At 57.1% G+C, this 21,643-nt stretch overlaps 2 protein-coding genes across 16 annotated transcripts; both read right to left on the reverse strand.

The window, feature by feature from the left end:
• Window positions 1-4,189: 4,189 nt before the first annotated feature.
• On the reverse strand, window positions 4,190-9,337 carry LOC125154757 (serine protease 33-like). Its single transcript, XM_047839347.1, has 8 exons — window positions 8,840-9,337; window positions 8,460-8,640; window positions 6,582-6,693; window positions 6,185-6,211; window positions 5,875-6,037; window positions 5,491-5,762; window positions 5,121-5,290; window positions 4,190-4,966 (listed from the first exon to the last, which is right to left on the reverse strand). The coding sequence occupies exons 3-8, from the start codon at window positions 6,628-6,630 to the stop codon at window positions 4,808-4,810; spliced, it is 840 nt and encodes a 279-aa protein (XP_047695303.1). The 5' UTR covers window positions 6,631-6,693; window positions 8,460-8,640; window positions 8,840-9,337; the 3' UTR covers window positions 4,190-4,807.
• Window positions 9,338-10,000: 663 nt separating this feature from the next.
• Window positions 10,001-21,557, reverse strand: LOC125154760 (testisin-like). Of its 15 annotated transcripts, XM_047839353.1 has the most exons (8): window positions 20,123-21,553; window positions 19,969-19,998; window positions 19,855-19,881; window positions 19,472-19,640; window positions 19,185-19,319; window positions 18,281-18,564; window positions 10,750-10,904; window positions 10,001-10,403 (listed from the first exon to the last, which is right to left on the reverse strand). In XM_047839353.1, exons 1-8 carry the CDS (start codon window positions 20,187-20,189, stop codon window positions 10,095-10,097), a joined length of 1,176 nt encoding a protein of 391 aa, XP_047695309.1. In that variant the 5' UTR covers window positions 20,190-21,553; the 3' UTR covers window positions 10,001-10,094. The 15 variants fall into 15 exon arrangements, 13 of the variants coding, with proteins under 13 accessions (XP_047695309.1, XP_047695310.1, XP_047695311.1 ...); XM_047839354.1 differs by lacking the exon at window positions 19,855-19,881 and having other exon boundaries at window positions 20,123-21,554; XM_047839355.1 differs by lacking the exon at window positions 19,969-19,998.
• Between the last annotated feature and the right edge of the window lie 86 nt (window positions 21,558-21,643).

The raw sequence follows: 21,643 nt of genomic DNA on the forward strand, positions 1-21,643 counted from the left end.
AACTGGGTCCCTGAGGACGTGTCAGGCTCAGGGCGCCCCGTGAGCAGCTGGAAGGCCTCGGATGCCAAACAGCTGTGCAGTTGCGGGGCTGCAATTTGAGAATTCTCGAGAGGGGGCAGAATCTGAAGGTGCTGCTGCCTTGGCCCTGAATCAAGCTGGTGACTGACAACTGTTAACCTTAGGAAATAAAAAATGAGTTATTTCACCAGCAAAACTGGGCTTATCCGGGGATACCAGGCAGTTACAATCCACAACGAGCAAGCTTCAGCAAGGCTATAGGCAAGCGCGGAGACCAAGGAGACGGTCATCAAGGAGCAACAGGGCTGTCGTAAGCAAAGTTCATTGGCATACAGTGGGAGGTCTAAGTATACTGGCTTTTCATTGGCTGGGCTGTGAGAGCCTCTCATTGGCGGAGCCGTTGCCAAGGGAGGAGGAAACCTTCCCCGTCGGGTTGGTGAAGAGCACCCACCTGCGAGGTCCCAGCTTGGGCTGCGATGCTGAGAACTCCCTCTGCTGGCCTCCCGACTAAACGAGGTTTCCGTCTACTAATTTTTCACACGCAGGCTCTGGCCTCAGGCCACGAGGGATTCAAATCCTTGCTCTCGGCGCTGACTGCAGCTTTGGGTGATAAAACTCGCGAAAGTCTAATGTCCTCTTCTTTAAGATGCGAGGAATGGCTGTTTGTCAAGTGTGTGCATTTTCATCAAGAATTGGTACTCAACAGAGGTTTCTAACACTGTGAACATAATTATTGTCATTTTTGAGTTCTAGCCCCTGGCGCTCTGGAGCCGCCTCAGGTCCTTTCCCCTCCTTGTGACTCTTCCCTCTCTGAGCCTAGGCAGCCCCTGCTCCCTCCTAGCTCCCCAGCCCCTGGCTGACCTTGACTTCATCACCTGAGTCAGGAGGCTGTGGACAAGTAACTGACATGGCGGGTCCTCGGCTCAGGTCAGAGATTTCCATCTTAACCTCAGCATCTTTGTGCACAGAGATTTGGAGGCTTTAGATCCTGTACTGCTGAAGAGGGAGAGCATGGGGCAGGGAAGGGATGTGGACGGACCATGGGAGGCCAGTCACGCTCTCAGAGGCATCCAGCAGACCTCCCAGAATGTGCCAGTTAAAGATGGAGTCCAAAGGGGCGCCTGGGTGGCTCAGGCGGTAAGCGTCCAACTTTGGCTCAGGCCATGATCTTGTGGTTTGTGGGTTCGAGCCTCACGTCGGGCTCGGTGCTGACAGCTCGGAGCCTGGAGCCTGCTTGGGATTCTTTGTCTCTCTCTCTCAAAAATAAATAAATGTTTCAAAAATAAAGTTTAAAAAAAAAAAAAAAAGGAGCCCAGGGTGCGGGAAAAGGAGGGGCCTCCCTTCCACCTAGGATGTTGTGACCCGGCTGCACCTGGGCATATTATCCTGACTCTCGGCCCTGTTGCCACGTACACACCTGCCTTGTTGGCTTTGCCCCTGCCGGTGTCACAGCTCAGGATGCCTACCGGGAGTCCCCCTGAGTGGGCCCACACTCCCTCCCTCCGAGGCTCACGCCTGTCTCCACCCACCCTCGGGCAGACCACCTGGGTCAAATATCAGCTCGTTAACTGTGATCTCTGGCACGGGGCTGAGCCTCCACCCGTCGTCCCATCCTCGAAGGGGACAGACACACAGCTGGATTCCATAAGGCATTGGGGAGCATTAATGAGCCAACGCACACGGCACAGCGCAAGGGTTTGGGTAATGACTGGTGTCCGATTCCGGCGGTCTCTGCTGTCAGAGGTCACCCGGCCTAGGGGAGGTGGCGAGTAGGGCAGGGGCCTTGCCCGCCATGAGCCCTTCCCCTCTGGGTGTCTCTGTGAACCCCACGGTGCCACAGACCTGGTGGGTCGGTTGTAGGGGGTGGACTGTAGGCCTTGCAAGGATGTCTCCTGCCGTGGGAGTGGGCTCAGGAGGGGCTTGAGGGGGAATGGGGGCTGACCTCCAGCCCCCACTCTGCGGCCTCACCGGGGCCATGACGGACGGCACCAGAACCTCAAGATGGTGGGTGAGCTGGCCGGCCCACTGCTCTTGGTTCTCTGCACAGGAAGCTGTCTGGGCCCTTTCGGCCCCCTCACCTCAACCACCCAACGCTCATGACAGGGACCCTTCTCTGGCCTCCGGACTAAGCTGGCGGGGTCTCGACCTAGTGGGGCTTCCCCTCCTTTTTGTGTTCAACGTTGATTAGTAATTGTCATCACCGGTAGTTACGAAGCGTGCCTCCCATTTGTAGAGTGTTTCACGACTACTGTCCTGGCCACAAGGGAAGACGCACAACTGGGTGTGGGGCCTGAGTCAGTTGCCCAGCTGCAACCTAGCTTCACCGCTTACCGGCTACGGGCCTCGCGCTGCTTAACCTCTCTGGGCCTGTCTCCCCACGCGTGAACTTGAAAACGAGGGCACCTCCCGGGTGTCCCTAGAGCGAGCGAGAGCGCGCTCGTGCAAAGCACAGCATGCAGGCTCAGTGGGCAGAAAGGCGGGGCCTCAGCCGTCCTCTTAGCCCTCCCAGCAGCCCCGACATGGTGGGTGGTAGCAATTCAGAGGACAGAGGGGAAACCGAGGCCAAGTCGGAACTCTTGGGGGAAGCTGGGCCGTCTGCTTGCAGCATCCCCAACTAGAGTCGGCGGACAGCCGGGAAGCGCCTGCCTTAGACAGGAGCGCAGCGTCCCCCATGCTTGAGACTTCCCAGGACCACCCTTGCCGCCCCGGGTGCTCCCCTCTGGGCTGCACAGCCTCCCAGCCTGTCACCTGGTAGGTCAGGCAGCTGTGGCTGATGCAGGGCCAGGTTGCCCCCACTGACCTTGAAGACAGACGGGATGCTCCAGCACAGGGCCCGGTGCCCCTGAGTCGGCTGCGCCAAAACCTGCCGCCTGCCCAGCCTCATGGAGCTGGTGCGGCTGGAAGGGGCCGGAAGGGACCGGAAGGGGCGGGAGCCCGTGCTAGGGGGCAGCACGTGGAGAGGCAATTGTGACCCCGCCCCTGCCGTTCCAGCTGCCTCCACGATCAGACCACCTGGGTTGGAATCCCACTCTGCCATCTACCAGCCACGTGCCTTTGGGCCTTAGCTTTCTCATCTGGCAAATGGGTGTCAGGTGAGGATCCCATGAGACGGTGCAGCAAAGCTCTCTGCGTGGCATCTCGTAAGGGCTTGATGAGGAGTAGCTGACCTCTTCTCATTCCCTGACCTTCCCTTCCACGCCCAGATCCTGTTTCTCTGGCTTCCGGACTCCCATGTTTAGCTCCCAGTTCATGCTTCAGAAACACAGGGCTCTCTGAATGCGGACCCTTTACTCGAGTCACAGCAAGTCCCAGGCTGAAGCAGACTGGCTCCCGGCCCCTGGCTTGTTCCCACCTCAGTGTCTTGGGAGGCGTCCTGGGGAAGGCCCCTTAGCTGGCTCCAGACTGAGGGAGCCACCGAGGATGGCCGGCATCACCCAGCAGCGGTCACCAGGGTCCCCTTGCTGACATGTCCACAGACAAGCCCCATTCCGGACGCCCTGCTCCCCGATAACCACCCTCCAAGGGCAGTGAAGCTCTACCCCAGATGGAGGGCCTGCCCCGCGTGGCTCAGGCCTGCCCCGCCAGGCTGCACCTTTGATGATGGCCTCCCCCATCCCATTCCTCCACTGGCCCTTGTAGCTCCAACGATTAGGCTTTGGGGTTTCCAGGATTTGTTCCATTTCTTGTTCCTTCTGCAGTTCTAGAAACTGAGCTGTATCTATTGGGATGGATGGTCTTTGGCTTGGGAATGAGGAGATGGCAGGGAGGGGACTGGACCCAGGTCCCAGGCACACAAGGGTGGGCAGGGAGCTGCAAAGGGCCAGATGCAGGTGGAGGGGGGCGGTCCTGGGTCTGTGGGCCCCTGCCACAGGGAGGACACAGCCCCAGACCCTCCCCGCAAGTATGGTTATAACAACGGAACCAATCAGGCACAGCAGGAGTTCTGGCCAGGCCTGCCTGGGGGCTCCCGGCCCAGAGGGCATGATGCCAGGTGCCGAGGCCCCTGAGCCTTTCAGAGCACATGGCACGCCCACCCAGACCCCAGTGCAACAGGGCACGATCTATATGTTTTCTGTTGCTGCGTAGTAAAAGACCAGCAACATGGCGGCCTGAACCAACACAAATTTATTAAGTCATAACTCTGCAGGCCAGAGGTCTGGGTGGGCTCCGCTGGGTTCAAGGGCCTGGTCTGGTGGGTACGCTGATGCGGGGTGGGCGCTCCTCTGGAGGCTGTGGGGAGAACTGGGTCCCAAGCTCATTCAGGTTGTCGGCCAGCTTCCCTTCCTTGCAGTCGGGGCACGGAGGTGCCCCCTGCTGGCTGTCCGCCGCCGGGGGCTGCCCTCCGCTCCTGGAGGCCGCTCTCCTGTGGCTCCTCGCCAGCAGCTCCTCCATGTTCAAAGCCAGCAATGGAGAATCACCTCTCTGGGGCTGAATCCCTCTCACGCTTTGAATTTCCCTGACTTCCTCCAGAAAAAGGCAGGCACACGGGCCAGACCGGGCACCAGCTGGCTTGCCCGCCTCTGGGTGCCCAGGCCCCTGGCTGGAGCAGAGAAGGGTAAAAGTGAGCAGGACGGGGAAGGAGGAGTGTGAGACCCGGGGACGCAGGGGAGGCTCCAGGAGGAGGGCTGGCGGCTAGGGTTTGGTGAGCTCCAAGGAGGAGGCAGGGGATGGAGAGACGGATGGCCCCGCAGCTTTCTAAGGCTTATGAGCCTTAAGTGGGAAGGGGCAAGGTGGGAGGGAACGTGCAGGTCCTCAGACGGACCCCAGCCTCTGGCTCCAGCTCACTGCATTAGAGGCTGAGGCGAGCCCGAATCCAGGGGCTGTAAGTGGCCACATTGGTGTAGACACCTGGACGGTTGGGCAGGGCACAGCCCTTGCCCCAGCTCACCACACCCACCAGGACCCAGCGCCCAGACGTCACACAGGTCAGGGGTCCCCCAGAGTCACCCTGCAGGAGAAAGTCGGGCTTAGATCTCAGCCCTTTGAAGATCTGGGATGGCATTTCTGGGGGTTGGGGGCCAGGAGGTACAGCCCCTGGGTCTTGGGTCCTAGGGAGCTGGGACGGGAGCCGGGTTCCAGGGGCTCCAGGCAGCTTCCCGCACCTGGCAGGCATCTTTGTGGCCCTCGACGTAGCCGGCACACAGGTTCCCGGGCAGCACTATGTGCTCCGCTCTGGGCACGCTGGTGCCCACGTGGTAGAGGCGGTCACAGGTGCGCGCGTCCAGCAGCGGCACCCTTACTCCCTGCAGAGGTCGCCACTCTGGGAGTGGCACTGGGGGGAGGAAGGGGGACTATAGGAGCGGGGACCGGGCGAGGCAGGAAGCAGGAGTGGTGGGACCCGCCTGTCTGACCGGGAGGAGGTCTGGGTCCCTGGAGGTCTCGCTGGGTCCCGGATTGGGAGAGTGGGGGGCTCCCGGTCAGAGGGAGGTGGAGGAGGATCCCCTGTCCCTCCCCCTACCCCCGCTGCCTCACCTCCAGGCTGGAGGCTGCCCCAGCCAGTGACCCAGCAGGGCGCTCGGAGCGGTGGGCGGGCCCCGGGCTCGGGCAGACAGACGGGCTGGATGCGGGCGCTCAGGGGCACCGGGCGGCTCAGCTGCAGCAGCGCCAGGTCGCCGCGGCCGCCACCCTCCGAGTAGTCCGGGGGGAGCAGCACCCTGCGCACGGGCGCCGAGAGCGCGCGGGGCGAGGCGGGACCCAGGCGCAGCGCCCCGAGGCGCACGCGGTACTCGGACGGCAGCACCCGCCTGCGGGACAGAGGCGGCGCTGCGGACGGCGGCCCCTCCCCGGTCCCCGCGGCACCCCGGGCCGCCGCATCCCCCGGAGCCGGCCCCGGCGGCGCCCCCGCACCCCGCTGACCTCGGGAAGCAGTGCGCCGCCGTCAGCACCCACTGTGGGGCGATGAGCGAGCCCCCGCACACGTGCGCCCCGTGGTGCTGGATGCTCGCCTGCCACGGCCACTGTCCATCCCGAGCGTCCCGGCCCCCCACGATCCGACTGGACACCTGGGGCTGCCCGCAGGCTGCAGGGGACAAGGAGGGCGCGAGGGTGGGCGGAAGACGGGGGGGGGGGGGGGGCGCGCTGGCAGGCGCGTGGGATCGTGCGATGGGAGAGGCGCAGGGCCAAGGTTAGGGAGGGGGTGGCGCCAGGGGCCCGGAGGCTTCCTTACCTGCAGAGTCCGGTGTCCCAGGAGCTCCTGGGGGAGGAAGGAGGGAAGAGACCGGATTATGAATTTGGTGTCAGATAACAGGGGGAGAGGGAGAGGGAGGGAGGTCAGAGACTAGGAAGGAGGGTGAAACACATTTGTGGCACCGACCTGGTGCCAGGCTTTTGTGCAATCAACAGGTTACCCGACTTAACCCTCCCCAGAGCACTGTGAGGCGGGGGGACTTGTACCCCTTACGCAGATGGGCACATGTGAGCTCGGAGAGCCCAAGGTCAGTGACGGAGAGAACCTGGACCTTTGAAGCCGAGATTAGGAACCCCAAAGTGCTCTAGGGGAACCAGGCCGGGGAGGGGTAACACGGGACACTGGGAACAGCCCCCAGCCCCTGCCCCACACCCACCTAGCAGCAACAGCAGCGGCAAAAGCTGGAGGCGGGAGGCCCCCCTCATTCTGTCTTCAGAGCCGGGCCAGGGAAGGGTGACACCGCTCAGGGTCTGGACTCCGGGCGGTGCCTGCAAGGAGAGGACGGTCCTAGCCCCAGGCCCCAGAGGCCCTCTGTGTTCCCTCAGCCCCTGGTTGGCCCTGGACGTATCCCAGGGGCACAGGTCCTGTGCACCTCCCTGTCCCCGCACCCCGGGGACCATGACTGTCCTCCAACCCCTGCAAGCTTTGCCCCCCCCCCCCCGGCCTCCACAGGAGCCCTGGAGCCTGGCCCCTGCCCCCCGACCTATTTCCATGACCTGCCGGCTGCCCCTGAACTCTGCTCTTACCTGCATGGCCGGTGCCCTCCCTGCTGACTGGGCAGGGGCAGGACCTGGGGGCTTAAAGGGACTGGGGGTGTGTGGGCCTGGCCAGGGGGAGATTAAGGAGGCCAGGGCGGGGCTGCGGCTTCACCAGTCCCGCCTCGAACAAAGATGCTTTGAGCAGCGCTTGTGAGGTGGCAGGAAAGGGACGCCTGGGTTTGTCAAAGGACGCCCGGCTTGGGCCGCGGTGCTGACAGCTTGCTGAGGGCCGGGCGAAGCCAGGGGCGGAGAGCTGCGGTCAGGCCAGGAAGCTCTGGAGAATCCTTGCCCGCTCATCTGTGAACCTGATCCCAGCTCCCAGCTCCTTACGGTGCCGGTCACGGGAGCAGCTGACTCGACTGTTCTGTCCAGAAATCCGGGAGCGGCCCACGCGGAGCCCCAGCCAGACCCTGCCCTGCACTCAAAGTGGGAGATGGCTGCCTCGGGGCTGGCCAGCACTCTTTCTTGCTTGACCAGAAGCAGAAGCCGACTTGACCTTGGGACACAGTCCACTCTTGGATTTGGTGTGGCCAGGACAGTGAGGCTGCTGGGAGAGCGAACCCCGGGGACACACAGCCATGTCTGGGGGCGGGCGCCAAACTTGACAGGGGAGCTGTGGCCTAAAGGCTGGAAGCCTGTCCCACAGGGGACCTGGGTCCCTGCCTGTTGGAAACTAGGGGCACGGGGTGGAGGGCACAGATGACAACACTCATTCTGAGAAGCTGGCTCGTGCAGGGAGGGGCCAAAACTGGTTGAATAGCCAGTAGAACCCCTGGAAAGGGCCCCCGAACCCAACCCTTGTGTCAGACTGAGAAACTGAGGCACAGACCTCTGCTGGGCCCACGTCCCCTTCAGCCCTCACCCTTCGGTCCCATGGCAAAAATGGCCCCTGGGGAAATGTCATGTGCTTGCCCGGGGAGGGGACCTGACTCACAGCTGAGTCCACGCTACCTTCTCTGGCACAGACCTGCCCCCAGTCTCAGGAGAGGACGAACGACCCAATCTGGGGCCACTGTCCCCGTGACACGTGACCCGGACCCAGCCAGAATCTCTCCCTGGGACTTTTACCCTGGAAAGAGAGAGGACCCATTGGAGGCCTGAGAGTGGGGCAGCCATGGCCATGGTCACAGGCGAGGACTCTCAGCTGGCCTGAGCGCCTGGAACCTTCCACACTGAGAAAGAGTGCCCTGCGGTGTTGGGAGCTCCTAGTCCGGGAGTCCCTGCCCTTCTCCTAACTGCCTTTTCTGCCTCTGACATGACTTTCCTGCACTCATGCTAGTTCTAGGGGATTCCGTTGCTGACAAGGTCTCTAAATGCCAAGGATGGAAACAAAAAACCACAACTCTATAAACAGCTCCTGATGGCCCAAGACCACAGTCCATCAAGGGAGAAGAGACAGCCTGTCGCCCTGCGCGGGCGCGTCACGGTGGCAGTGCCCAGCCCACTGCCTGCAGCACAGGACTCGTGTGACAAATGTCCAGCCCTACCCTCTGTACCTGGTGGCAGGAGGAGGAGGTGGGGGGCGGGGGGCGGCCCCGGGGAGACCAGCCGGCGGCCGGCTCTTCAGGATCCGGTTCGCGTGTCTGATGTCACAGCAGATCCCAAGCCCTTTGGGGTGGCCGCAGCCAGGGTTCCCAGGTCACGTTGATGTAACAACCAGAGGTTGTCCTTATCAGCCTGGGGAGAGGCAGAGGTGTAGGGGTGAGCCGGGCATGGGGAGGGGGCAGGCTGTGGCAACTGCGGGGATCCTTCCGAGCCTCTGGGGAGGCGGCTCCAAACGCAACCCTGCGGGCGACACGGCTCAGGCGGGGGCCAGTGGTCCTACGCAGCTGCTCACGCAGGCCCCGGGCCCCGGAAGCGGAAGGAGTCTGTCTACCTGCTGCTGGAAGGGGCCGTCCTGGCCCTGCCAGGGGGTCCCGCGGAGCGGTGCTGCAGGGCAGCCGGTGCAGGGCACAGAAGAGTGCCATCCTCCAGCGACAGGTGGGACACCAAGGGTGGTGGGTGATCCCCTTGGGGCCAGCTTGGAGGGCCTCGGAGCAGGGGACAGGAGGCGCCCTCAGGTTCCAGCTCCTCGGAGGGTGGGTTGTGGACGTGGAAATGGACGGACGCTGTAGGAGACCCCACGGCATGCCCGGGAGACGGCTGGGGACTCGCCACCCAGGGATCTGCTGGCCCCTCCGTGTGGGGCCCGGCAGGTCCGTGGGCAGTGAGAGGCGGACAAAAACCCTGGTGAGGGGGGTGACTCAGTCCCGCCACCTCCCGGGGCCTCAGTTTCCTCATTGTGAAGAGGGAGAAGGGGAGTTCCAGCCTCAAGGGCCGCCACAGTGCACGAAGCCTGAACGTGTCGCCCTATAACCTCGAGGCTGTCGGAGGTGGGGCAGAGGCGGTGAGGGCCCCCCTCCCACTCCTCTACTTGTCTCTCCACAGCTGGGGGCAGGGGGTGGGGAGCCGAGGGGAGGAATGTGCCTCCGCAGTTCCAAGGTGCCCCGGAGGCTGCCCTGCTGGCCTGGGGCTTGGGCCAGGCCGAGGCTGCCCCCCTCCACCCGGCCTCACCAGGGGTGCTCCAGCTTGGAGAGAAGCCCACGCCCGGTGTCCTTGTCCTCCAGGGGGCGATGCTGAGCCGTGCTCCTCTGGCTTCTCCGCTCCAGCAGGACTCTGCCTCCGCCGCCCTCGGCGGGAACCCCCTCATTTGGGCAAACGCCATCGGGCTGCTTCCCTCCCTGCCTCGGTTTCCCTGCTCCTCACTGGGGCCTCCCGGCGTCACCTCCCAAGTAAACTTCCCGCACCCCAGTCCTGGTCCCGGGTCGGCCTTTCGGGGTCAGAGGTAGGACCGGGAGCGTCCCGGGGGTGACTAACGTCCTCCCGTAAACTATCTTTCTGATTGAACCAACCAGAGAGGGCTCCGTGGTTTGTCACCCAAACCCGAATGGCGCAGACAGCTGGAGCGAGATTTAGGAGTGAAGGCCTGGATCCCGGGGGGACCGTGAGGGTGTCCAGGGAGCCACCCGGGGCCACAGAATGCTCCGCGAGGCATCGATTCCAACACGCTAAGGAGTTTATTAGAAAAGGGACAAGGTGGGGGACGGGGCCTGGCTCAGCAGATGGCCCCGGCTCTCAGGACTCCGTTGGGCTCAGGCCGGCTGCGGGAGCCCGGCCCAGAGCACAGCGAGGGGCAGGAGCAGCCGAGAGGGGACTGGCCTGGGGGCGCCGCGGGCCATCAGCGTCTGGATCCAGTCAAAATACGCACTGACGTTGGTGTAGACCCCGGGCCAGTTGGGGCTACCGCAGCCCAATCCCCAGCTCACGATTCCAACCTGAATCCACACACCTCTCTTTTCGCAGGCCAAGGGGCCACCGGAGTCACCCTGGGGAGCGGCGCGGGTGAGCCAGGCTTGGCGGGGCAGGGGGCAGGTGAGGGGCTGGCGGAGAGGCAGGGACAGCTGTGGCGACAGCGGGAGGGGCTGTGGAGCCAGGCAGACCGGGTGCACATCCTACCCCCCACCCCGGAAGCGAACGAGCCTCAGTTTCTGCATCTGCAGAGTGGGCATCGGTCTCAAATTGCCCCTTTCCCTCCCCCCCAGGGGTCAGGGGAGAATCAAAGGTGATACAATGAAGGCAAAACAATTAATGCTTGTTGTACAAGCTGGAGAAATAAGGCCCATGGTTGTTTTCTCATGAATAAACTCGGGTGGGTTGGTGGGCACCAGGGGGGTTGCTCCCAGGCCCAAGGTGGGGAGGGGTGGTGCCCGGGTCCAGCAAGGCCCTGGTGGGGGCAGGCGTACTCACTTTGCAGGCGTCACGTTGGCCATTCTCAGAGCCAGCACAAATCATGTCACCCGGGTCATAAGTGAGGAAACCGGGACGTCGGAACAGGAAGTCGCACCTGGAGTTGTTTATGATGGACACCTGTGCTTCCTGGAGACGGTAAGGAGGCGGCAGAACTGCCAGGGATTGAGGGTGAGAGAGAGGAAGAGGACAGCTTCGGCCCCTCCCCTGCCATCTGGGACAGGGGGAGGGTGGAGGGGGGGGTGGGCTCCCCGGGGCCCCCACAGGGTCCGGGACATCGCTCTCGATGACGCCTCTGCCCCCAGCCCAGCACCCTTCACGTGATGGGCGATGAACGATGTCACAGAAGGACCCAAGGGATGGGCGGGCGGTCACCGCTTCTCCCTGAAACTCAGTGTCCCCATCTGGAGAATGAAGATGACAGCCCCTAGCTGGGCCACCGGGGAGGTCCCTCAGCCACAGCACGCTCAGGGGGCGGGGCTGACACCGACATGGTGGAGGATTAACATACTTCATCTGCAGCATCCAGGCTGAAAACGCTCCAGAGTTTTTCTTCGCGTTTATTTATTTTAGAGACAGAGACAGAGACAGAGAGTGAGCGCAAGCAGGGGAGGCGCAGAGGGAGAGACACACACACACACGCACAGAATCCGAAGCAGGCTCCAGGCTCTGAGCTGTCAGTGCAGAGCCCCACGCGGGGCTTGACCTCACGGGCCGCGAGATCGTGACCTGAGCCGAAGTCGGACGCTTCACCGACTGAGCCACCCAGGTGCCCCGAAAATGCCCCAGATTTGACAAAAGGTATGAATCCCTGTCTTGAGGACGCTGAGCAATTCCCGAGCAGGATAAACACAAAGAGATCTACCTGGAGATACATTTTCATCAAAGTATCGAAGGGGAGACTCCGGGAGACAGCAAGAGAGAAGCTGCATGCATGTCACATCAAAGATCCCCACCAAGATTAACAGCCACATTCTTCTCAGATACCCTGGAGGTGGTGGTGGTGGGGGGGGGGGGGGCTGCGGGATGACACATTCAAAGGGCCGAAAGAATCAAACAGGCGACCGAGAATTCTGAATCTATTCTGTATCTGTATCAGAATTCTCTATCAGGCTGTCCTTCAGAAAATGAGGCAGCGATGAACAGATTCTCAGATAAACAAACGCCAAGAAGGTTCGTCCCTAGCAGACCTGCCTTACTAGAAACAGAAAAGGGAGGAAGGGAGGTCTTCAGGACCCTGGCCAGTGTCCGTTCATAGGAAGAGAGGGCTCTGGTAAAGGTGACCACAGGGGTAAATAGGAGAGCCAGGCCTATTATGGCTTTGGTTTATCACTTCTTTCCCTTCCTTTATAATTTAAGACACGTGCATACAACAGTTCTTTTTTTTTTTTTTAATTTTTTTTTCAACGTTTATTTCTTTTTGGGACACAGAGAGACAGAGCATGAACGGGGGAGGGGCAGAGAGAGGGAGACACAGAATCAGAAACAGGCTCCAGGCTCTGAGCCATCAGCCCAGAGCCCGACGCGGGGCTCGAACTCCCGGACCGCGAGATCTTGACCTGGCTGAAGTCGGACGCCCAACCGACTGCGCCACCCAGGCGCCCCACGTGCATACAACAATTCTAAATCTCTGAGGAAAGAGCTGCGTAAGGAACGGAATTTTGTGTACTACTGAAGCTAAGTTGCTATTAATCCGACATAGATTGTTATAAACTTAACTTGTTGGGGCATCTGGCTGGCTCAGTTGGTGAAGCGTTTGTTGATTTTGGCTCAGGTCATGGTCCCAGGGTCGTGGGATCGAGCCCCACGTCAGGCTCTGTGTTGAACGTGAAGCCTGCTTAACATATTCTCTCTCTCTCTCTCCCTCTGCCCCTCTCCCCGACTTTCGCACTCACTCTCTCAAGTTAAAAAAAAAATCAAGTTTAAAAAAAATTTTTAAACAATAAATTTAAGTTGTTAATCGTAATCCCCAGGTCAACCACTAAGAAAATACACAGAACGCGAAATGGGAAGGTAATCAACACAGACCACTAATAAAAATCAATGAAACACAAAAAGAGGAAATAAAAAAGATATAAAGTACAGATACAGATATTGAAAGATGTGACAAGATACAGAGAAAAAATGGAATAATGGTAGAAGTAAATCCTTACTTATCAGTAGTTAATTTTAATGGAAATGAGTTAAATGGATTAAATTGCAATTAAAAGGCAGAAATTGGCATGAATTAAAAATAGAGAATCCAGGGTCCCCTGGGTGGTTCAGTCGGTTGTGTGGTTGAGCATCAGACTTCATTTAGGCTCAGGTCACAATCCCATGGTCGTGGGATCGAACCCCACTTTGGGCTCCACACTGAGCGTGGAGCCTGCTTAAGATTCTCCCTCTCTCTCCCTCTGCCCCTTTTCCGGCTTGCACTCTCTTTCTCTAAAAATAATTTTAAAAAAGATTTTATTATTTTTTTAAATGTTTTATTATTTACTTTTCAGAGAGAGAGAGAGAGACAGACAGACAGACAGACAGAGAGCAAGCAGGGGATGGGCAGAGAGAGGGGGAGACACAGAATCTGAAGCAGGCTCCAGGCTCCGAGCTGTCAGCACAGAGCCTGACGCGGGGCTCGAACTCACAAGCTGTGAGATCGTGACCTGAGCCGAAGTCGGATGCTCAACCGACTGAGCCACCCAAGTGCCCCTCAATACTCAACTTTTAATAATGAATAGTATCAAGGGCACTTGGGTGGCTCAGTCGGTTGAATGCTCGACTTCGGCTCAGGTCATGATCTCACGGTTTCATGAGTTCGAGCCCCACATCGGGCTTCGTGTTGAGAGCTCGGAGCCTGGAGTCCGCCTCGGATTCTGTGTCTCCCTCTCTCTCTGCTCCTCCCCTGCTTGCGTTCTGTCTCCCTAAAATAAACATTTAAAAAAATCATGAATAGAATCAGAAAGATCAACAAGAAAACAGAAGACCTGAGTAACACTATAAATTAACTAGACCTAACAGAAGTTTACAGAACCACCTGCCCCAACAGTAGAATCCACACCCGTCTCAGGTACACATGAACACTCTCCAGGATAGACGATATGTCAGGCCACACAATAAGTTGCAATAAACTAGAAAAGATTGAAATCATACAAAACATCTTCTCCAACCACAGTGGACTGAGGCTAGAAACCAGTAAAAGAAGACAGACTGAAAAATTTGTAAATATGTGGAAATTCAACAACATATTCTTTACCAAAGGATCAAAGAAAAAAATCACAAGGAAAATTCAAAAACACTTTGAGATGAATGAAAATGAACACATGACACAGCAAAACTTGCGGGATTCAGTGCAGGCAGTGCTCAGAAGGAAATAAACGTATTGCTGGAAATGTCCACAATAATACAGGAGAAAAATCTCAAACCAATACCCTGATTTACGGCTTAAGGGACTAGAAGCAAACTGAGTTCAAAAGTAGAAGGAAAGAAGAAAATAATAGAGAATAGAGGAAATCAAGGTAGGGAATAGAAAAATAGAGAAAATCAACAGTTAAACCAAAACTTGGTTCTTTGAAAGATCAACAAAACTGATTATGAAAGTGGGGACATAACTACAGACTTTACAGTAGTAATGAGGACTATAAGGGAAACAGCTATACCCCAAATTAGATCAGGCGGATGAAATGGACAAAATCTTAGATAACACAAACTACCAAAACTCACTCAGGAAGAAACAGAAAATCTGAACACACCAGTAAGAGATGAAATCTGTAGTCAGGGACCTCACAATGAAGAAAAGCCTTAGGCCATATGGCTTCAGTGGTGAATTCTACCAAACCCCTGAAGAAATGAACACCAATCCTTCTTAAACTCTTCCAAAAAATCGGAGAAGAAGGAATAGTTCCTAACTCATTCCCTGGGACCAGCATTATGGGGGCACCAAATCCCGGACAAGGACGTCGCAAGAAAAAGAAACAACAGACCAATATCCTTAATGCAATAATAGTAATAATAATAGTAATAGTAATGTGTATATATATATGCAAAGGCATATATACAAAAAATACATATATGCAAACATTCTCAACAAAATGCGAGCAAACGGAACCTAGCAGCATAGCAAAAGAACTGTATACCACGAGCAAGTGAGATTTATCCCATGAATGCAAGCGCGGTTCAACATACAAAAACCAATCAATATAACGTACTACAGACACTAATAGAATGAAGGAAAAAACCCCACAGGCTCCTCTTAGCGGATGCTGGTAAAGCAGTTGGCAAATCCAAATTCCTTCATTAGAGAAACATTCAATAAGCTAGGTAGGAATAGAAGGCACTTCTTCAACACGATAAACACTAGATGTGAAAAACGCACAGCGGACATCACACTGAATGGGGACAGGCGGGAAGCTTTCCCCGGGATCAGGGACAAGATGATGATGCCAGTTTTTGCCATTTCATTTAACATTTTTCTGGAAGTTCCCATCAGGGCAATTAGGCAAGAAAAATAAAACACATCCAAATTGGAAAAGAAGACGTAAAACTATCTCTATGCATACATGACATGATCATCCATATCTACATACATACGTACACATATATATATATGTGTGTGTGTGTGTGTGTGTGTATACATGAAATCATAATGAATACATTTAAAGAGGGCTAGGGTTAATAAATGAAGTCAGCAAAATTACAGGACCCAAGATCAAACCACAAAAGCCTGTTATTCTACTGGGGCACTTGGGTGGCTCCACTGGTTGAGCGTCTGACTTTGGCCTTTGGCTCAGGTCACGATCTCACAGTTCGTGGGTCCAAGTCCCGTGTCGGTCTCTATGCTGACGGCTCAGAGCCCAGAACCTGCTTCAGATTCTGTGTCTCCACCCCCCTCTCCCCACCCTCTGCTTGCGCTCTCTCTCGCTCTTAAAAATAAACATTTAAAAAAAAGAAGTTTCATTTACAAAGCATCAAAAATAAGAAAATAGAATACATTTAATTGAGGCGATCAAAGACTTATTAACAAAAACTACAAAACACTGCTGAAAGAAACGGAAGACCTGAATACATGGAAATATATCCCTTATTTATGGATTGGAGATATGATATAATGAAGGTGGCAATGCTTCCCCAAAGCAACCTACAAATTCAATGCAATCTCTTTCCAAACCCCAATGCTCTTTTTAGCAGAAATTGACAAATTGGCCCTAAAATTTATATGGAGTATCAACAGGCCCAAATAACTAAAACACTACTGAACAAGTAGAACAAAGTTAGAAGACTCACACTTCCTGATTTCAATATATTATAAAGTTACAGGTATCAGACAATGAGGTCCTGCTACAAGGATGAACATACACACCAATGGACTACCATTCAGAGTCTAGAAATAAGCCCACACATCTACAGTCAATCAGTAAGGATGCTGAGACAATTCAATTGGGGAGAGGAGTCTCTGTGACAAACGGTGCTGGAGCAACTGGGTATCTAAAGGCAAAATAATGCAGTTGGACCCCTACCTCACACCATGTACAAAAATCAACTCAAAATGGATCAGACACATAAATATAAGAGCTAAAACTATAAAACTCTGCAAGAACATGCAAGTAAATCTTCATGATCTTGCATCTGACAGTGGTTTCTTAGACCTGACATCAAAAGCACAAGCAACGGAAGAAAAATAATTGGAGGTTGATCAAAATTTTGCAAATTTTGTGCATCAAGAGATACTAGCAAGAAAGTGCAGCAAAGAGAGCTACACAATGGGAGAAGATATTTGCAGATCGTGTATCTGATGAGGGTTTAGTATCTAGAATACATAAAGAACTATTACAACTCAACAACAAAGACAACTCAAATTAAAAATGGGCAGGGGCGCCTGAGTGGCTGAGTCGGTTAAGTGTGCGACTTTTGATTTCGGCTCAGGTCATGATCTCACGGTTAATGAGATTGAGCCCCGCATCGGGCTCTGTGCGAACAGTGCAGAGCCTGCTTAGGATTCTCTCTCTCCCTCTCTGCCCCTTCCGATTTCTCTCTCTCTGAAAATAAATTTTAAAAAATGTTAAACATAGAATTACCACGTGATTCTGCAATTGCACTCCTAGATATATACACAAAAGAACTGAAAAGAGGTGTTCAAATAAAAATTTGTATATGAATGTTCATAACAGCTCTATTCACAGTATCCGAAAGGCACAAACAACACAAAAGTCCATCAATGGAAGAATGGATGAATACATTGTGGTCTATCCATAGGATGAACTATTATTCATCCATAAAAAGGAAGAAAACTCTGATACATACTAGAACACCCATGAATCTCTAAAGCACCATGCTACATGAAAAAGGCCAAACACAGAAGGTCACATAACGTATGAATCCATTTACATGAAAAATCCAGAATAGGTATATCCATCAACACAAAAGGCTTGTTAGTGGCTGCCAAAGGGCCGGAAGGAGAGGGTAAGGGGGAGTGACTGGTCAGTGACTGTCGGATTTCCTCTGGGAGGGATGAAAATGTTTTGGAACTTGATGGAGTTCATGGTTATACACCGTGAACATACTAACTTAAATGTCACGGGACTGTATACTTGAAAATGATTCATTAAAAAAATAATAAAATGATTAATTTAGGGGCGCCTAGGCAGCTCAGTTAAGCGTCCAACTCCTGATTTTGGCTCGGGTCACGATCTCGCGGTCCTGGGTTCGAGCCCCACATTCGGCTCGGCACTGGCGGTGTGGAGCCTTCTTGGGGGGCTCTCTCCCTCTCTCTGTCTCTACCCTGCTCATGCTCTCACTCGCTCGCTCTCTCTCAAAATAAATAAAACTGCAAAAACTTTTTTAAAAAAGGAATAAAATGATTAATTTAACATTACGTGAACCAAACCTCAAAGAACGGGGTACAGGTACGTGTTAGACCACACACGAACCTTGAATATGCTGAGTGAAGGAGTCAGGGACAGAAAACCACACGCTGTGGGACTCTATTTCTATGAAATGTCCACAGTCCGGAAATACTGAGACAGAAAGCAGATGGGTGATTGCCAGGGGAAAACGGGGTATTGGGAGTAAAGGCCAGGAAGTATGAGGTTTCAGTCTGAGATGGTAAAAATGTTCCGGAGCCAGACGATGGTGATGGTTGCACAGCCGTGATTACACTCAACACCACTGAACCGTATGCTTCAACATGGTGAATTTTAGATTTTGTGAGTTAAATCTCAATTTAAAAAACCCCACATACCCAAGGCCTTTCTGAGGAGCCCACCCCAGAAACTTCCACACCCCTGCAGGCCGGGTGGGAAGCACGGGCCTGGGCCCAGCTGGCCTCCCTCTCACTGTGGCTTCGGACGCACGGTCTCTGGAAGGCAGAGGGAACGGGGTGTGGGGACACGAGGTCCTGCCCTGGCGGGGGGCGGGGGGGCAGGCACTGCTGGGCAGCCCCCAGGAGGGACCCAGCTGCACAGAGACCCAGGTGGGGGCTGCTGAAGCCGCTGTGGACGGAACAGACGGCGGACCCGCAGCCCCCCCTGCCCCACCCCCCACCTGCCCCCAGCCTCACCTTGACCTTCTTCGATGTGCCCCCAGCCAGTCACCCAGCAGTCAGCCTTGTTCTGGAACTCAGAGGAAGAGGCCGCAACACAGATGGGCTGGATGTACTTATTGTAGGTGACGGAGGAGGACAGCTTCAGCAGGGCGATGTCCTTGAGTGAAGTCCCACTGAACTGGGGATACACGACGATATCCTTCACCCTGTACCGATGGTAGAAGGTCCACAGTTTCCAGAAAGTTGGCCTGGAGGACAGCTCACCAAACTGCGCCGTCCACTTCGAGGGATCTTTGTGTCTGGCGAGGGAGGAGAGAGCTGGTGAGGGTCCTCAGAGGAGGGAGGGCCCCCTGAGCACACACGGCGGAGGGGAGACATGCCCTGAGGCGGGGCCGCAGGGGTGCTGCTAGGGCTCATCCTGGACACGGTTAGCACTTCCTCTCACGGGCCACTGCGCCCAGTGTAGAAATGATGGCAGCCCAGAGAAGATGGGCCAAAATCCCAGAACGCGGGGACCGGGGGAGGCGGGGATGGGCAGGAAGGGCCCTTCCCTGAGGTCGGATCTGGCTGGTCACTCAACCGGCCTGTCACCTCCCACAGCAATCCTAAAAAAGAACGAACAGGGCACCCTGGTGGCTCAGCCTGAGTGTCCAGCTCTTGATTTCGGCTCAGGTCACGATCTCAAGGTTTGTGGGTTTGAGGCCCGCATCGGGCAGACTCAACTTGGAGCCTGCTTGGGATTCTCTCTCTCTCCCTCTCTCTGTTCCTCCCCCCATTGTGCTTGTGCACTCTCTTGCTCTCTCTAAAACTTAAAAAAAAAAAAAAAAGAACAGATCCACAGGACTAGGCAGGTGCGGTCAAAATAGCTTCCCCGAGCCCACGGTCCTGGCAGGCCAGGCTCTGTGCCAGGCTCACCCACCTCGGTCCACCCCGTGGCGCACCTGCACCGGGGGAGGTGGGCTGAGGAGGGGGCGGCTGGTGCTGCCATCCGGGGAGAAGAGAAGACAGAAAAGAACACGACACAAAAGGGCACGGGAATGCTGTAAAGAACGTTCTGGAAAAGACGGAACAGGGTTTTCTCATGTGGCTGCGGCCGGGCCGGGGCTCGGGAGCATAAGAGAGCTGAATCCGCACGCGTCAGGCCCGGAGGACGCGTCCCCCCAACCCCCGTTCGGAGGGCCGCCCGCCCCCCCCCCCCCGACTCACTTTTCAAAGCAGTGCGCGGCCGACAGCACCCAGCGGCGGTTGAGCAGGCTGGCGCCGCAGTGGTGGGCGCCCCACAAGCGCAGACTGCCCTGCCACGGCCAGCGCCCCAGCTCCGAGTCCTTGCCGCCCACCACGCGCGTCGTCGAAACGGTTCGGCGGCCGCAGGGCCCTGGGACGGACACACGGGCACGCGGCTGAGCCGCACGACCCCGGCCGCCCCACCGGCCCGCGCGAACCAACGCGAGGGGCCCCTGGGAAAACGCGCGCGTCGGGGCCGCGCCGCCCAGGGACCGGGGGACCTCGCGCCCCTCCCCACGTGGCGCGCGGCCGCCGCCCCTCCCCACCCCCCGCCCCCGCCCCCGCCCCCGGGGCCCGGCAGTTACACGTGAGCAACGACGAGTTCTCGAAACCTGGGCGGGGAGAGGAAAAGATGAGGCGCCCCTTGCGCTCCGGCTCAGGTGCCCTGCGCGGGGAGGCGCGCGTCCCGGGCGCCTTACCTGGAAACAGCTGGTCCAGATCCTGAACGGCTGGGGGGCCCGGAGGGGGGATGGCGGGCGGCCAGGTGAGCTCCCCGCGGTCTGCACGCGCCCCGGCCGTCCCCCACCACCCCTGGGGCGGCCCGCAGCCCCCGCAGCCCCCGCCTCAGCTCACCCTGTCCCCGGAGCCCCGCTCGCACCAACAGCTGCGCCAGCAGCAGCGCCCGGACGCGCGCGCCCATGGCCGCCTCTGCCGCCTCGCGGCGCCCCCTCTGCTTCCGCCCGCTCGGGGCGCCTAACCCCGGGGTGGGGGTGGGGGGGGCAGGGAACGCCCGCGACGCTGCCCCCCCCCCGCCCCCAGCGGGACCGGTCCGGGTCCGAGGGCTTCGAGCTGGGTACCCCAACCGCACCGTGCCCCCAAACGGTTCTGGTCTGCAGCCCTGGGATCCCGGCTGCCCGGCTCGTTGCCCCCCTTCCTCCACCCAGCGCTTCTTCGGGGAAGGGCCAAGGCCGGTCCCCACCAGGACCCCCGTGAGAGCAAGTCCTCACCCAGCGCCCGCTGGGGGCCTGGCGGTATTGGGCTGCTGCTAAAAGCCACGGTCCTTTCCAGGAGCCCGAGTGAAATGGCCTGATGTGGGCCACCTGGAGGGCTCCCAGCCTCCCTGCTGCTCCCAGCTGGCCCCACCCAGCCCCACAGAGCCTACCGACAGTCTGCCTCGTCCTTGGGCACTGGTGCAGGGCACCAAAGTCATCAAGTTGTCTCTTGAGTTATAGATGTGAGTGAACAACTGAACTGGGGCCCCCAGGACCGCCCTCAGAGTACTGATCCACTACAAGGACTCACAGGACCTAGAGAAGCTGTCATCCCCATGGTGATGGTTCACTGCAGTGGTACAAGGCGTGGAGGACAGAGTCTAGGAGAGACCAGGTGGAAGCTTCCAGCTTCCCCTTAGCAATGGAGTCAGATGGGCAGAGCTTAATTCTCCCAGCAATGACGCGTGACAACAGATGTGAAGGGGTGCCGGCCGGGGAAGCTCATGTGAGCCTGGGTGTCTGGAGTTTTTATCCTTGGGGCTCCGTGACAGAGGCAGGGTGGACAGCCCACGTGGCTAACCCTAGTCCTCAGACTAAAGCACCTCCTGTGGTCCAAGTGACGCAGTGTGGCCCGAGGCGGTCCCATCAACTGTGCTATTAGCATCAAGTATCTGGAGTGGCCCAAGGCTCCCGGTCTACAAAGAGGCTCTTTCCAAGCAAGACTTTGTGAAGGCTCAGAGGTGATTTCCTAGGACCTGGTCGAGGGTCGGTTCATCCTAGGCCTGTTCACTTAACCTGTTGTCACTGCACGGCCACTAAGGATAAAGCAACATTGGAGGAAAATCCACACACGCACCAGAACGATCTGTTTGAATACAGGGACCGGCTTCGAGGAAAACGGAGGGAATAAATACACGGAGCAGTGGACAGCTTGGAGGACGCCAACTGGTATGCTTCGAAAGCTCTTGCGAGAGTGTTCACAAACACTAAACAAGAGTTAGGCAGGAAAAGGGGCGCCTGGGTGGCTCAGCCGGTTGAGCGTCTGACTTCAGCTCACGGTTCGTGGGTTCGAGCCCCGCGTCGGGCTCTGTGCTGACAGCTCGGAGCCTGGAGCCTGTTTCGGATTCCGTGTCTCCCTCTCTCTCTCTGCCCCTCCCCTGCT

The sequence above is a fragment of the Prionailurus viverrinus genome, chromosome E3 (assembly GCF_022837055.1).
Source record: "Prionailurus viverrinus isolate Anna chromosome E3, UM_Priviv_1.0, whole genome shotgun sequence".
NCBI classification, from domain to species: Eukaryota; Metazoa; Chordata; class Mammalia; order Carnivora; family Felidae; genus Prionailurus; species Prionailurus viverrinus.